At 47.1% G+C, this 17,312-nt stretch overlaps 1 protein-coding gene across 1 annotated transcript in view; it reads left to right on the top strand.

The window, feature by feature from the left end:
* The window catches only part of LOC116886977, a 160,073-nt gene that overhangs the window by 87,722 nt on the left and 55,039 nt on the right, over positions 1-17,312 (top strand). Inside the window, exons 29-31 of the mRNA XM_032888467.1 lie at positions 1,139-1,304; positions 7,549-7,687; positions 16,378-16,528. Coding sequence (XP_032744358.1) covers positions 1,139-1,304; positions 7,549-7,687; positions 16,378-16,528 — 456 coding nt within the window. The remainder of the gene's footprint in view (positions 1-1,138; positions 1,305-7,548; positions 7,688-16,377; positions 16,529-17,312) is intronic.

The following is a 17,312-nucleotide window of genomic DNA, read 5'->3' as shown; positions in this document are numbered from 1 at the left end:
GCTGGGTTTTTGGTTTTGGTTTTGGTTTGTTTTGATCATTTTTTTAAGGAGTCACATTAGTAAGCCCGGAGTGAGCATCCGTAACCGAGACACGGGTGTTTAGAGCCTTAAAGAAAATTCAGAACATCCCCCAAATGCCGTCCGTATTCACCACCACAGTTCAGCGATGAATTCCACTAGAGAGGATTCAGTATGTAGGACAGGTTGGCCTTGAACCTGTATCAATCCTGCTGCCTATGCCTTCCAAGTGTCAGATACCAGGTTTGTGCCACCACATCTCACAAGCTGCGGTTTTGAAGGGTTTGCTCTCTGTGAGAAAGTTGGTGTGAAAATAAAAACCTTCGCTGGACTGTAATGCTGATTACGCCACTTGGGGAATGTTCTGAATTTTCATTAAGATTATAAACAACCGTGTCTCGGTTATAGATGCTCAAAACAGGACGGTCTAAATGAGAGTCCCCGCTGCGACACTTGCGAGCCCCTGCTGGTCTGAAGTAAGCATTCTGTAAGGTGTTCACAGCTGGGATGAAACAGAAAGGTGGTGCTTTCAGCCATAGCCATGCCTTTGTCAATAGCAGGGCAATGCTCAAGAACGGGTTTGTTGTTTTGTTTCCCTGGATTCGCCGAGACACTGTATACTTAAGCAAGAACAGTGCCTTGTACCGTAGTTTCTGTGCTCTATCAACCACTGACCAAAACTAGACATATGAGTAACTTGTGATGGTTAAAAGTGGACAGGAGTTTCTATGTAAGTAAAGTAGACACACCGTCCCACATCACAGAAGTCACTGGAGCATCTGCACATGATGGTATGGCAGCATCCTGAGGCCAAGGATACAGTATCCATGGCACCTGCACATGATGGTTCCCCAGCATCCTGAGGCTGAGGATACAGTATCCATGGCACCTGCACATGATGGTTCCCCAGCATCCTGAGGCTGAGGATACAGTATCCATGGCCTCTGCACATGATGATACCCCAGCATCCTGAGGCCGAGGATACAGTATCCATGGGAGGTCCCATGGATAGGGACCACTATATGCTTGTATAAATGTATTTCTCTAGTCACATTCAAATGCTGCATTGGCCTCTTAGGAAGTTTCTAAGACCAGTTCCTTGTGTTGCTTTTATCTACAGGAAGCTTTTAGAGCCCTAAAACTGACTCTGCAGCTCGTGGCTTCTCTCCACGACATTGTGGCCTACATTTTCAGTTTTGCCAAACTTGGCAATTGCTCACCGTGCTTCGACCTTCCTCTAAGTCCTAACCCTTTGAGGAGGGACTGGGGAGGAGCTGAGGGCATTGGTAAGTAACTAACAGTCATTATTAGAATCACCAGACCTATTGAGTGGCAATTCTAAGAAGTGGTTAATATTGGAAACCCAGAATATATCTCCTTGGGACAGCAATAGGGAGAACTCAGGAAAAGCCCTGTTATAAACTGTCTCCAGTGTACATTCTGCTGATCAGCTCCACAATCACATGCTCACCAGAAAGTGTATGGGAGTCGGAAGTCCAGAGACCCAGCTTGAGCCTTGCTTCTGCCACTAGATGTGAGGCACACTACTACTCTCTACCTCTCTTTGACCATCTATAAAATGGGATGATGTCTCTGTTAGGTTTCAAAGTCAGAACCCCTAACCTTAACCCTGTTAGTATAGAGGCAATTCCACTAGCCTGGCCTCAGGGACCTAGCAACTCCTTACATCATCACCTGCCTGTGCCAGGAGTGTGCTCTAGATAAAAGGACTGCCAGCCATCCCGGGTCAATCTCAATCTCTCTCTCTCTCTCTCTCTCTCTCTCTCTCTCTCTCTCTCTCTCTCTGCCCCTGTGCCCTTTCCCTCTCTCTGCTCTTCCTCACTCTGTCTCCCTATCTTCACGACGACTTCTCAGGTCTCTTGTGAGACTGGCGAACCCACTGGAGAGCGGACCCCAAACAAACCTGCCTTTTATACTTTTAATTCAGCTTAAATTTACTTATCTTGTTGGCAGAAACACCTGCTAGCATCATAGAGCTGTCTTCTGGCTTGAAATCTGCTTAAGGATACTTAAGGCCAGTCTAACGATTAGTTCTTATTCTGTCTCCTTCTTCCTTGTGCCTCACGTGACAAGGTCCTACCCAAGCATTCACCCTGAAGAAGCCGATGGCCCTGATAGCTCAGAACCGTCTGACTGATAAAGAGGAGGGAGGTTTTAGTTTCCTATTCTAGTCAGTGAAGGAGCATTGGGTTATAAGATGGTATCTTTATGTGTCTGCTATTGATAAGCTACTATGTAATGGATGTCAGGGAGACAATTCTGACGGTAAAGTGTCTGCCCTGTGAACATGAAGACTTGAGACCACATTAAGAAGAGCTTGAGATCTGATGTTTCCACGGCACATGCAGGTCCATCTCTCCTTAGCCAATCTATCCAGCCTAACTGGAGAACCACAGGGCAATAAGAAGCCCTGTTTGAAAAATAAGATGGATGGGACCTGAAGAACAATACCCAAGGCTGATCTCTTACACACACATGTGCACACACATATACAAACTCATATACTCACACCCACATGGACATGCTAATGCACACACAGTGTGTTGTGTGTGTGTTTGGTGTGTGTGTGTGTATGTGTGATTGTATGTGTGTGTGGTGTGTGTGTGGTATGTGTGGTGTATGTGATTGTGTGTGTGGTGTATGTGTGTATGTGTGATTGTGTGTGTGTGGTATGTGTTTGGTGTGTGGTATATGTGGTGTATGTGATTGTGTGTATGGTGTGTGTGTGTGTGTACGGCGTGTGTATATGATTGTGTGTGTGTGTGGTATGTGTGGTATGTGTATGGTGTGTGTGGTGTGGTATGTGTGTGTGTGTGTGTGTGTGTGTGTGGTATGTGTGTGGTGTGTGTGTGTGATTGTGTGTGTGTGTGTGTGTGTGTGTGTGTTTGGGGCATGAAGGAGTATGCCACGTGTGTGTGGTATGTGGTGTGTGTGTGTGTGATTGTGTATGTGGTGTGTGTGTTGGGGGCATGTTTGTGTGTGATGCTCATGGAGGTCAGAAGAGGGCATCAGATTCTCTGGGGCTGGAACTACGTGCAACTGTGAGTTATCCAGCATGGGTGCTAGGAACTGAACTCGGGTCCTGTAGAAGAGCAGCAAGCATTCTTAACCCGAGTCATCTCTTCAGCCTCAACCACAGAATCTTACAGAGAGAGGACAGGATGTATTGGAAGCAGAGAGCGTCTTCTTTCAGTAATTCGCCTTATATAAATCAAGTCACTAGCTGTGTTGATAGTGGGTCAACCAAAATCAAGTACATGGTAGCCAGGAAGTTTTAAAACTGGGGATGGGCCTTAGACATGGGGTGACAGACCTGTTTAGACTCACTGATTTTAAAAAGAGGCATTCGTGACGGGAGTCTTTCCCTTCCCGTTGTGACTCAAACACGTTCAAAAGGGACCCTGGGGTTGGTGGCTAGTAGGCCTGCATGTGTGATGCACATGGAAGATTTCTAAGGTAGGGTACGGGCGTTCTAGGAGGATGCTCAGTGTCCAGCTGAGATGAAGAAACAGGAAGAAGGCTGCTGGGGGTACCACCTCAGCAAGAAGCCTGGCACTGCCACAGGCTAATGATCTCAACTGGACACAAGCGAGTCTGGAAGACACACGTCACAAGATTAAAGCCACGTCAAACTGTCCTTATTAATACAGAACGTGCTAAGCTGCCTACTCTGATGGGGGCTGCTGGGTTTCAGAGCCTCGGGATAAAGGAGGATGGGCCACGAAAAATGTCTATCCTGACCCTAGAGTCTGTGACAGCCAGAGTTGCGTTTCCCGTTGACCCCTGCCCAGGAAGTTCTTTAGCAGCCGGGGCAACAGTCCCACTTGGTCTAATCAGTGGAGAAAACACTGGGGAGACAAAGAGAAGACAGCAGCAAGGTCATCAGCCCATTATTGTGGTGCAGAGATCAGCAGAGATGAGAGGACCACCGAGGACCTAGAGTTCAGAATGAAGGAAGTCGAGTCGTTGCTGCTGGTGGACCGCAGCCCTGGGTTTGTGGAGCTCAGGTTTCCTGAGGTGTCAGTCAGGCTGCACACTTCAATTGTTACAAGTGAAGGGGGAAAAAAATGTGCTCAGGGGAGTATGTGCACAGTTTTGCATGCTCTGATTTGCTGAAAGTAGATGAAGAGCAAATTACGTAAAAGAGAAAAAAATTCCACTCAGATAATCACTGTCCTAAGAAGGCTGCTTGGCTGCTTAGATCCTGGCCCAGATCCCAGAGGAGGCAGGAAAACCAAGGCGGAAGATGAAATCAAATTGGCCCTCTATTAGTGGCAGAGAAAATGACTTTTGTGGACTTCCACACTTTAGAATATTTTGTAAGGTTCTGGATATGAGCTTATGGGCCCCCTCCTATGACCAAAAGAAGCCATGGACCCTGCCAAATTCTCCCCTTTCCCGACAACCAGCCCTTCCCTTAGGATCAGTGTGAACCTTGGAGGTGGAGTGGGGGGCCTTTATACTGAATTTTCTTTGCCAAAGAGCAAAAGGCCAGTCTGAGCCCAGACACAATAGATATACTCTCCCTCCTTGTTCGAATCCTCCATTGTGAGTGAATATTGGGAGCAGAAGGGCTCTGCACACAGAACCCTCCTCCTGAAAATAGGCCAATTTCCTTTGCTTTCCTGGGTCCTCTGGCCACCTTCCACGTTATTAGTAATTCCTGCCCACACCGGACACTCCCTCCCCACAAGCACTCTGTCCCTACCAAAGGACGAAGGAGAATGCCGATGGTAAACTTGGTAGGAGTAAGGCGAGGGGGAGGCAGTTCCCACCAGGGCAACTGGGCTGTGCTAAGTCACATGTCAACACATGACCATGCTCACACAGACTGCCTCTGCCTCTCGGGTGCTGGGCTCAAGGGTGTGGTGTCGCACAAGCCACCCACCACACCTGACTTTATTCCTATTTTGATCTGTGACGCTTTGAACTGTGTCCTAAAGAAGGATGGATTCCATTATCCACAGCATCTCTCGCTCTCTCTGCTTTGATGTCACATGTACCTCAGTTGTCCCCCGTCCTTCGGGCCTCTCTGTCCTGTTCTCATGATCCCATTTCCAGTTTGATGGTCTGTGCCCATGCTTGCAGATGCAGGCACACAGACACAAAATGCACACATGGACACAAAATATATACTTGACATTTATAGATTTTAATATATACATTAAAATCTAGGCTTTGCATATGAGAGAGACCTTGTGATATTTTCTGAGTATGGGTTAGCTCCGCTAATGTAGTAATTTCTGGATCCATTTTTTTTTTTTGCAAATTTCATATTTCACATTTTGAGAAACCTCATAATGATGTGCACTGTGGCTGTTCCTGTTTATTCCCACTGGCAGACCTCTTCTTCCCCATATCCTCACCAGCATTTGTTGTTACTTGTTTTCTTAATGTTAGCAATTCTGACTAGGGTGAAACGCATTGCTAGTATAGTTTTAACTTGCATCTCACAGGCAGCTGAAGATGTCGATTACCATTTTTAAAAGCATTTATTGCCCATCTGTTTTCCTTCTTTTGAGAACCGTGTTTGGTCCGGTCACTGATGTATCCATTGGCAGTGGGGTCTCTCAGTGTTAACTGTTGCAGTTCACGTATTGCAGACATTACCCTGGCCCTGTTGGAAGTGCAGCTGGTAAAGATTTTCTACCTTCTATGGGCTGCATGCTTTGCCGATGCCTCACTATGCTGGGCAGGTTCTTAATAGCATATAATCCCGTTTGTCAGCTCTTGTGTGCTGCGGGGTCTCCTGTCCAGCCCTTGCCTGTGCTTACCGTGTGGCCTCGGCTGGAATTCCTCCAGCAGTTTCAGTCATTCAGGTTTTAAACTCAGGCCTTTGCTCGTTTTCAGTTGATTTTTGTCAACACGTGAGTGTTTCGCTCACAAGCAAAAGAGAACAGCGCAACAGATGCGCTACGACGAAGGCCCTGTTTCTTTTTTTTTTTTTTTTTCAGAGCTGAGGACCGAACCCAGGGCCTTGCGCTTGCTAGGCAAGCGCTCTACCACTGAGCTAAATCCTCAACCCCCCTGTTTCTATTTTTACTGCCACTCCTTGTAACCTAGGGTAGGTGGGGGGGTTATATATTTTTTCTTTTACAAGCTACCACAGATGACTGTAAACATTTTTGTTTGGTTGAAGATGTGTTGCTTGTAGACCAAAACCACAGCAAAAGGTGCTCAGTGGCCACCTCCCCTCCTGCCACGCACCCCAAAAGTTCTGCAGTTTGTATTTCTGATTTCCCTTTCATTGGGAACTTCTCGGTAGCCCAGTAGAGTCCAACATTTAGGACTATTTATTTATTTTTAAATGTGATGATTGGACCCAATTATTCAGGACAGGGAAAGCCTCAGGCATCTGTCATGTGTAGAACAGCCACTGGAAGTGGAATCTGGACCTCTCACCTTTCCCAAAGTCACATGAACATGTTGTGAGACCCAGCAGCCATTCTCAGGACCTGGAACAACGCCGGTCAAACTCACACAGAACAGCTTCCTTTTCCTGGTGTGCGAAAGGCTGAGGAAGCCCAGCACTGGCTAGGCAGGAAGAAGGCTGCCGGGATCTGGAGTAGCCACCGAGAGACAGAGCATCCTCATCAATGCCCTGGAGCAGCGCTTGCCTCGGGCTGCCAAGGAGGAGCATCACAGCCTCTCTCGTACCAGGGTAGAAAGCTGTCACCACCTCAGCAGAAGAACAGATGTTTTTGGACAGCTGATATTCAGAGAGCCCTGAGCACACAGGCCTGCCAGCCCCCTGCGTGTTTGTCGATTTTGCTGAGTTCTCCTATTTAATCTGACACCTCCTTCAGCAAGGACAGGAGGCAGGTGCAGGCCAGGGTCCTCAGCCCAGCCTGGGGGGCTCCAAAAAGATGTGATTTCCAGTTTCATCTGTAGCTTCAGTGCACTTATTCCATGGATCTTTCTCTCGTAGCGAAGTTTCAGTTCCCAAAATGGCTCGACTCTTCTCGAAGTTCGTATACACATATATGTATACATATGTGTGTGTGTGTGTATACATATGAACACATGTATGTGTGTGCAAGTATGTCTATGTGACTCTGTACCTTTGTACTGGCGTTAGGACTCCTGAGCCTCTTGGTCCATGCAGTGGTGACACAGGAAACCCAACTCTCTCTCAGCATGACAACGGAAACGATGTGGGTTCTAGCGGACAGTAATGAAGTCACTAGTTGGTATTCTGGGGACCTCCTCACCCCATGCCAGTTCTTGCTCCTTCTGTCTTGAGACCATGGCTTTGCTGATTTCAAGCTTTCAACCATGTGCTCTTCCTGTGCTAAAGCCCGGGCATTCCTATCTCCCAGAGGGAGGAAGGAAGGGAAGCTAAACCAGACCTTGGTTTCTGGAGCTGCTGGTCTTGCAAAACATATAATTAGCACGTCCACAAACAAAGGAAGTCTGGGTGACAAGTTGGTTCTGGAGGTGAAAGGCGAGTCTGATGGGTTGGCTTCGTCCGTCTGTATGTCTGTCTGACCCGTGCTGCCTGCTTTCTAGGGACTGAACTTCAAGAGCTGCAGAAAATGATTGACAGTCTCCAGAGCCCCCAGGACCCGAGCCAGGTGGCCCAGGCCCTTCTCCTCCGCAGGGAGGTGACACTGCTGCAGTTCGATGCAGCCGTGAGACATCTCCTCCGGTAAGGGCTAGGAAAATGCTGTTCCTGCCAACTAGATTCTGCTGAGCAGGGGCCTGCAGAGCCCAGTTCAGGGAGGCCACGGTTAGCAAGATTAGATAGCTAGCCTAAAATAGGACGCAGATAGATCCGGTGCCTTGGCTCCCAAACGTTTCTCGCAGAGCCCGTGTGTGCGGAGTCTGCCCTGGTATCCCTGGGGCTTTTCACGACAATTTCCAAATAGCCTTTGTGACAACCGCTACTTTTAATCTCCAGATCGGACCATAGGGATGCAAGCTTTTGTGTTTCTGAGGATCGTTATTCTGGAGAGTTCAAAGGAACCGCTTTTGCTGTCCACCTAAAGCGCATAGGACTGGCCAGAGGAGTTGATTCTTAAATAAACACTGCCTCCATCTTGTGGGAAGCAAGGTTTTATTTGACCGATTAATCAGGATTCTGAGGGATTTGGACTGAGTTTGGATTAATATTCATGTTTCCAGAAAGTCCTGGGTTGGGGATTTAGCTCAGCGGAAGAGTGCTTGCCTAAAGCGCAAAGGCCCTGGGTTGGTCCCCAGCTCAAAAAAAAAAAAAAAAAAAAAAAAAAAACCAGAAAGTCTTTTATATGAGAAAGATAAAGAGTCAGGCTGAGGACCCCTGCATTTGTGTGGGTGTGGGGGCACCGGTTGTTTTTAGAGTACAGGGCAGCAACGACACAACACTGGTATCTTGTTATGCAGCTCAGTAAGTCCTCGAAACTTACTAAGTAGCCAAGGTAGGCCTTGAACTTGGGATCTTCCTGTTTTAGACTCCTGAGTGGCCAGCCTATATCCCCCAGTCAACTCTGATTATCCTTTTGTTTTGTTTTGAAAGGAAGACTTAATTTGTAGCCCTTCTTGGTCTGGAGCGTGCTCTGTAAACAGGGTTTGAGTTTGGACCAGTCCTCCAGTGCTCAAATTACCGTCCCGGGCTTCCCCACCCCCAACCCGCTCCAATTACTCTTAAATTAGCGAAACTTACCAACTCCGTCCAACTCATCTCCAGTGCGACTATTCAGCCAAGAAGGGCCCCAAAGGGCCGTACCAGAGAATTACAAGTGCCCCCCACCCTTAGCACTGAGCATCCGCAGAGAACGGAGATGGGGGATTATATCGAATGAATATATGTTTTTTACGTTGCATTTGCTTTTTTCTGCCAACAACTCTTGGATTTAGAATATAAACTTAGCAGAGTGCCAAGCTTCGCGGTGACTTTCTTACTTTTTATTGACAAGCAGCTTTGTCTCTGTGGCTTAGTTTAGGCCGTGGGCTGTCACGTCTGTGACTGCTGGATGGACACTGAATCAGCCGCTGAGTTGACCCCTGAACTCTGAAAGCCTAAGGGTTGGGCTTTTTTCCCTCCATATGGGTTTGGTTCCAGCCATACAGGGTTCTGTCTGGTTCCATTTTAGAGAAACCACTCCGCTTCCCGACAGTTGCCCTCACAGTGTGACCAGGAGTGAGGCTGGAGACCCCGTGTCCTATGCCTGCTCTCTGCGTCCTTCTCAGAAGAAACTTGGGTTTCAGACCCGGGACAAGGGGCTTACAAACCAAGCAGACCTGACCTCCAGGCTCTCCCAGCATCCCTCAGTCTCCATCTGTTGCAGGGGTGGCTGGCACACCCTGTCCCCTCTGCCCTGAACTCGCCAGCCCAGGGACTGGGCTTCCTCAGAGGCTCTTTCCTATACAGTCCAGACATGTTGGTCTCTCTTTCTCTCCCTCTCTCTGCATTTCTTTCTCTGTACATGCACTCTTTCTTTCACCGCCTCCCCCCCCCGCCCCCACCAACTCCCCGGCCTGAATGATGACTTTCCTGACCCACCCTGTGGGATCAACGAACCCTCCCAGAGGTGACCCCAATAAACCTGCCCCTCATGGTTTTCAATTCGGCTTGAATTAGCTTATTTCACCAGTGGAGGAAACCTATCAGAAACCACCCAGGTGACACACCTTATGTTCTTTATTTGGTCCATCTTCTTGATCTTTTTTTTTCTCCCCAGGATGCTTCCTGTTAAGTGTATTTGGAATTAATTACTCAGTAGACTCAGAGCTTCTGTATACTTAGCTTCAAAACCTGTGAACTATGGTGGTGTCTGGGCAGCTTCATGGCAGAGAGGGGACTGAGAGGAGAAAGCCAAAGGGTAGAGATAAAAGCTGAGGAGGAATGTTACTCCTCCCCACCATCTGAAGTAGCACTGATCCTGCAAGGGAAATGTTTAGATAGTCCAGAGACAGGACATAGGTAAACTTCCCTGGGTCATCTCAGAATTTACCTGAGCGAGCAGAGCTCTGTGGCCCGGAGAAGGCTCTGCTCCTGCAGGGGGAAGGTTCCATATGAGCTTGGAAAGAAAGTTCTAAACCCCTTCCTAGAATGAAGGGAACATGTCTCAGCAGACTCGGGGAGACAGAAGGATGCAGGGCCCCTAAAGTTGCCTGTCACCCTCCTTACCCACATAGAAGAGACACAGAGAGGAAGTTGTCTGACATACTTCAGCACTGCCCTGCCCCACCTGCTCTTGAGGTCAGTAGGGGAAGCCTGATGAAAATCTGTGGCTGTCTCCTAAAAGGCCAGAGTCATCCTGTCTAAGGCCCAATCTTTGCCTTGGTCCATTGAGAAGGTATCTAACTTCTGGTCCACGACATGCCTGAGGGTCCAGGTTATTCGTAGGGGAGGAGGGTGTCATTCAGAGGCATCTTGTAGAATAAGATGAAATAATGAAGAGAGTTTTACTCTCTGTGTGCTGTTGCCATTAGGGATGGTTAGGGGAAGGAGAAAAGGGGAGACGTCCTAAGGACACACTCCCTCCAGCAAGCACGTAAGTGAACAGCACCAGATTCATTTCCTTGGCTTTTTTTTTTTTTTTAAGTTTTGTTTCATTTTAAACTTTAGACTTATTTTTATGCTAGCTTGTTTTTTATTTTGTTCTTTTTTTGGGAGCTGGGGACCGAACCCAGGGCCTTGGCGCTTCCTAGGCAAGTGCTCTACCACTGAGCTAAATCCCCAACCCCCATTGTTTTAAGTGCCTCTAATCATTCAAATGTCAACATATGGCTTAAGACCATCTGGGGGGTTCCATGCAACATAGTCTTGGCACATTGCCACGGCCCCAGTCTCTGTATTTGAGAAGTACAGAGCTATCGCTGGGATGGGGAAGGGAGTCTTAGACGCGGGGAATCAGAAGCCGAGTACAGAGGGCCACCAATGTTGTTAAGAATATCAGAATATTGGCCGCACCCATGGGGAAAGAGAACACCAAACCAACACCAACATGGTTCCGCGTGGTGAGATTTTAATGGGGGAAGGAGACAAAGGAAAGGGGTGAGAGAAAGAAGAGAAAAAGAGACCTAGGGGGCAGGGAATCTGCCTTTTATTTGGAATGTGACGGAAAGGTTCCCAGGTGGAGGTGCGAATTGAGCCAAAAGGTCTTCTGGGAATGTATGGCTGTTGCCATGGCAACAGTGACCAAAAGGTGTCACTGCTAGGGGCAATTCCTGATACCAACAGCTGTTGCGGCCATTTTCAGCCCCTTGAAACTCAGGTAGCTAAGTTCTGCCCTATAAAGAAAACAAAACAAAACAAAACAAAAAAAACCCAAGATCCACAGAATCCCACCAATCCCTGGGCTTGCCCCAAGATCAGGCCACGGAATCTCACCAATCTCAGGTCACCATATAAAGTTCCCCCTCCCAAGAAACATTATACAAAGCCTGCCTCCTGTTCAGTTCTTTGCAGCTTTTCTCCCCAGAAGAGGTAGCCACCGCCTTGTGTCTTTCCCAATAAATTTCTTGTGTGAGGTTTGTTGTGTGGTGTGATTTTGTGGTATCCTTTGGCTCCGGATTCCCTGTCAGAGCTGTTACACTTACAGATCCTGGCCAGGCTTTGCCTAGTCTGAGAGACTTGTCACAATATTTCCAAAGTTACAATGAAACATACATGCATATTTGCCTAAGGAAATGTAGCAAAAAAAGTAACATTTTTTCTTGTCTTGTCTTTTCTCTTCTTTCTTTCTTTTTTCTTTTGTTTGAACTGGAGTCTTAGAACCAGGTTGGGATGAGTTTGGTTTGATTGCCAAGTCTGTGGGCTACGTATTATTTTTTCCCACCTTTACAGGAAAGAAAAGAGAAGTACAGAGACATTTTGTAACTTCCCAGGGTCACACAGTTGCTGTGGCAGAACTCAGTCTCATACTTCCTATCTGACTCCTCATTCCTTACCCCTTCCCGAAGTGTGGAGCTTGGGTTAGATGTTGTTATAAATTTTCTTTTAAAATTGGAAAGTACTAGTCAGATGTGGTTGCACATTGCTGTAATCTCAGAAGGCTGAGGAAAAGGAGTTGCTGTAAATTTGAGGCCAGCCTGGGCTACATAGTCAATACCAGAATAGCCAGAGTGACATAAAAAGATCATGTCTCCCCCCAAAACAAAAATAGTCAGATGAAGTAGTGTTTATCTGTTATCCCAGAACTTGGGAGGTAGAAGGATCAGGCATTCTATGCACAGTGAGTTCAAAGCCAGCCTGAGGTGTTTCAGATCCTATCTCTAAGCAAAACAACAAAATGAATAAATATAATAGGAAAACAATAGTCTTAGTTAGGGTTTCTATTTCTGTCAGAACCCATCGTGACCAAAAGCAACTGGGGAGGAAGGGTTTATCTTAGCTTATACCTTGTACCACCATCCAAGGAAGTCAAGACAGGAACTCAAGGCAGGAACCTGGAGGCAGAAACTGACAGAGACCATGGAGGAGTGCTCTTTATGGGCTTGCTCCTCACAGCTTGCTCAGCCTGCTTTCTTACAGAACCCAGGACCAGCATCCAGAGGAGGCACCACCCTCCCACATCAATTTAAAAAAAAAAAGTACCACAGGCTTGCCCACAGGCCAACCTGCTGGGAGGACATTCTCAGTTGAGTGCCCCTCTTCTCAAATGACTCCAGCTTGTGTAAGGCTGACATAAAACTATTTAGCATAGTAATAAATGTTTACTAGAAAAGTCTCGAATGGAGAGGGACAAGGAAGGATCTACCTAGTGCTAAAAGGATATTAGTTTCTGTTTTCATTGCTCTGACAAGATACATGACAAAAATGACTTTGAGAAGGAAAAGCTTATTTTGACCTACAGTTTGAGAGTATAGTCTGTTATGGCAAGTGAAATGTGGAAGTAGGGGTGGGGGAGGGGAGTGGGAGTGGGGATGGAGGGGGTGGGGAGTGGATGGTCACATTTTGGTCTGGAGCCAGAAGATGAATGCTAATGTTTACCTTGCTTTATCCTCATCCTGTTTGTTTCAGTCAGAGACCCCGGCCCATGAGATGGTGCTATATACGTTTAGGGTGGTGTTGCTAGATTTGCTACTATGTGGGTTCCTCCTTTTCCCATCCTTTGTCCACTCAGTTTCACCCCCTGATACTAGATAGGACACAAAAAAGGGCAGAGGCAGGAGAGAGAAAAATAAAGATCCTTGAATCTAATTTCTTCCCTTTTGTTTCTTCTTTGAGCACAACTACAGACAGCATCCAACTGCACCCCCAGCCCCCACCAGAATGCCCATCAACCACCAACCCCACCTAGCAGGGCCCTAGCATTTATATACCCTCGGAAAAGTTCCCAAAACTCCAAAGGCCACAAACAATTTGCAGCTGGCAAAACCGTGCCTCTGTTAGAGCACGAGGCAAATCATAGTCAGCTGTTTAGGGCAATCCAAAGCAGCCCCACATCCACACACAGGGATTAAAACAACAACATATCTGTTTTAAAAAAGAAGCCAAAATTCCAGGATTCTCACTAAGGGGTGGGGGGGCTCTTCCTTCTTTAACCTGTCCAGACACAGCCTTAGAGACACACGCAGCTGTGTGTCTTCTAGGTAACTCTAAGTCAATCAAGTTAACAATGAAGATTGTACGTCAGCTCCCTAGAGACAAATGCAGTTCATCACAGATGGACTTACAGACCTAAGAAACAGACCCATCCAGTGTAGCTTGGTGAACCAGTGGGCTTAATTTGAGTCACTCATGGATGAAGGCAGCCACACCATCGAAAGCCAGTTCTCGTGTCTTGTTACTTCCCCAAACAACTGTTTACCTCTTATAGAGACTAAGAGAGGGGTACTGCCTCATGAACCCCTCCATCCTCCTCAGGGCTGAAAGATCACAGGCCCAGTCTCGTGTTGGCCTTCTGCCCGTAATCATTGCTGGTATGAGTTTAAAAGGACAATGGCCACACCACAGCCAGAGGACAATCTTCCATTATACCTTGGTTCCTTAGTAGGGCTCTACGGTTTTTCCAAGGATTGAAGTCACTTTGGTAACTGTTTGTTCCAAAGCTCTCCACAAACTTTTTAGATAATAGAACACGTCGGGAGCTGGAGAGATCCCGCATCTGACTCCCTCTTCTGGCCTCTGTAGGTACCTGCACTCACATGCACACACACCCCTACATAATGTACACATAATAGTTTTTAAAAAATAAACCTTCAAAGGAGAGCAAGAAAGAGATCGCGTCAAAGGCTGAACAAGTAAGATTGAACAAAGTTGGCCCCCCAAGCAGGGAGAAAGAGAGGAGAGAGGAGGGGAGGGGAGAGAGAGGAGGGGAGGGGAAGAGAGACCTGAGTACTGGTGATAGTCACTTCTGTGACTGGTGTGATAGGAGCCATGCAATGGGGGAGATTATTCCCAGTCGCCCTGAGTCTGTACTGGTGACCTGTGCTGAGATGTGTTTCTGTGAGAATGACTGCTTTCCATACCATCTCTTTAAGCAAATATATATATATATATATATCATATATGTATGTGATAGATATATATGGTAGATATATGGTGATATATATGTATATATATGTATATATGTATATATGTGTATATATGTATATATATGTATATATATATGGTGATGTATATGGCACATATACCACAGAGAGGAAGCTGGGAAGCACCTGGGCTGTGTCGGGTTCTGTGGTGAGGGAAGATGATATAGCCTGTGGGAGGTTTGTCTTTTTATCTCAAGCACTCCCCAGCTCACCTCTGTGAACGTTCTAGCTATGGCTATACTTGGTATACTGAGTTTTCCCTGGCTAGGCCAACAGAGAAATCACATGGAAGTTAAAAGAAACAGGGAAATAAATTTAGATAGCCTTTAGGTGACTTCAACGGCCATCCTAAGCAGAGTGCAGAGCTGAGGTTTAGCTCCGTGATAGAGTGCATGCTTGGCATGTTCAGGGCCGACACAGGTGCACATGTGCACATGCACACACAGACAGAGACACACGCACACACACATACACTCTCTCTCTCTCTCTCTCTCTCTCTCTCTCTCTCTCGCTCTCACACACACACACACACACACACACACACACAAGCACCAACCATCAGTAGTTTTATTGTCTTTTTGGGTGTTTCACTATTAAGTATATGGTTCCTACTTCTGCTGAAGCAAAAATATTTTTGCTTTCTGATGCCACATTATTGAGTTGCAAATGGATTTAAAAAGTGGTCACCTTGGAATTTCAAGCCAATTCATTACATTTTTTTTGGTTTATTCTTATTTCAATCCTTTTTAGCTGCCTCCTATTCACCCTACTAGTGAGGAAAAGATTCTACTCTGGATGATGAACAAATGTCACTAAATACTGTGACGGATGAGATCAATAGCAACTCCTTAGTGCCATGTTGGCACAGCCAGGAGTGGGGCGTCCTGCAAGCCATGGGAGGCCTTGGATGAACACAGTAGACACAGGGATGGTCCTTGCAGTATAAGGACGCGTGGCACTCCCTGGTTACCAGGGAAGACGTACTCTGTTTGTTTGCCTAGCTCCAGGGGCTGGCAGGAACCAGAGCTGTTGCTCAGGGACACTGGAAAGGGCACAGCTCCCCTTGATAAGGAGTGTGGGTGGACACAGGAACCTTATGCTAGGAGGAGGGGAGAAGCTGCAGTTAGACTCTTCAAGGTCCTATCAGACGTCAAGGCAACTCCTAATACTGGACCTTAATTCTAGAACTCACCCCACCTTCTTTGCTCATGGCTCTCAGAGGCAGCCTGGGCTCTATGGGGGTGCAAGCGAGGGAATCTGGAAGTTGGAGAGGAACAACCACTTTGCTCACCTCTGTTGTGGGGTTTCAGGTCTTCCCTGGCCTCTCAAGGCTGCTGTCCCTTTCCACACCCCTCACAGGGATTCACTGTTGGGACTCAGGTGCTCCCAAATCTCTCTGGCGTGCCCAGGGTCTGCTAGCTCCTCACCTCCATCAACTGACATTTCCCTAAGTCTGGCCAATCTCTTTTCTCTTTGGTGTCTGGTGTGTTGGTCTCCACAGACGACATTGTTTTTCTGAGATACCTTCCCCCAATTTACCCCAGCATGTTTCCCTTTACTTCCTTGTAAATCTTATTTCCTTTGAGGCAGGAAAAATCATCCTGAATTATACCATATGCCATTCGTTCTTACATACGTTATAAATTTCATGCTCTTGTCTTGGTGGGGGGTCGGGTGGGGTGGGGAGATGAGGTTCTTGACACACAAAGCCAAATTTCATTTCAATGAAACAAAAGCGTCTTCTCTCTGACCCCGTGGATCTTACTCAACCTAAAATTTCTCAAAATTGTCTCTTGCTACAGTAAGTGTGAAGAAAGTTCTGGGCTTTAGAAGCATAAGTAACCATATTAAACAAAAACTCACACTGTATTTTGACAGAACGTTTTTGGCTGCGGGAAACGCTCCTGCCTACCAGTCTGTCGCAGATGGTGCGCGCTGTGGTCTGCCACAACTGGGCAACTCTCTCAGGAAGAGCATCTTCGCCTCACAGCTCAGCCTGCCCCAGCCACTGGATCCTCAGAGCCTCCGGGTGAGTCTCAGAGGTGTTTTGTACCCATAAGAAAATGAGTGGACTACAGGAGTGTCCTCTGTTCGTTTCCACTTGGCTTCCATTTTGCAGGGTCTTTATGCTTTCATGACCCTTGGGTCTTCTTTGGCTTTCTTTTGCTCACTCATACAGGGAGTCCTGGGGACTCCTGTGAGCAGGAATTATTTCCAGTCAGGGTCTTTTTGGTGAGCGTTCACTGGGGTGACTGGATGCAATAGCCTGTCTACTTAAGCTATCAGGGAAAAAAACAGACAGACAGACAGACAAAGAAAGAACAAAACGAGAACTCAAAGTTTCTATCTTTTCTTGTTGAGGTTTGGTCTTTTGCTGTGTAATGCTAAGTGCTGGCCCCCAGGCCTGGTTGCTCCCAGGGCTGAGAGAATCTGAAAGTTGACCCAAATAATGCTACGTAACCTTGCCTCTCAAGTTATCCCTGATGTGTGAATGAAGACCTACAGCCTACAGCTGGGCAGAAGAGGGATAGGCAGGGTGGAGGGTGGGACAGGGTGGGGGTTTGTTCCTCACCTTGGGGCCTGAGGAGAACCATGAGAGGGGAGAAGAAGGTGGAGAGTAGAGGAAGCCACTGTGGGGTAGGTGAATCATGAAAACATGGCCGTGAGGGCTGGATAATTGAAGTTAAGAGCTGCCCAGTTGGAACCTGGCAAGTTATAACTCTGGTTTATTGATGGGGAAGTAGACATAATAGCATAGAAGGTTAGATATCTGCCCAGCTCTAATGCATAAAGCTTATTAGAGCTATAAAGGT

Source organism: Rattus rattus, chromosome 18 (genome assembly GCF_011064425.1).
Source record: "Rattus rattus isolate New Zealand chromosome 18, Rrattus_CSIRO_v1, whole genome shotgun sequence".
Taxonomy (NCBI): Eukaryota; Metazoa; Chordata; class Mammalia; order Rodentia; family Muridae; genus Rattus; species Rattus rattus.
The sequence above is the reverse complement of the archived record's forward strand: the minus strand, read 5'-3'. Positions and strand labels throughout refer to the sequence as shown.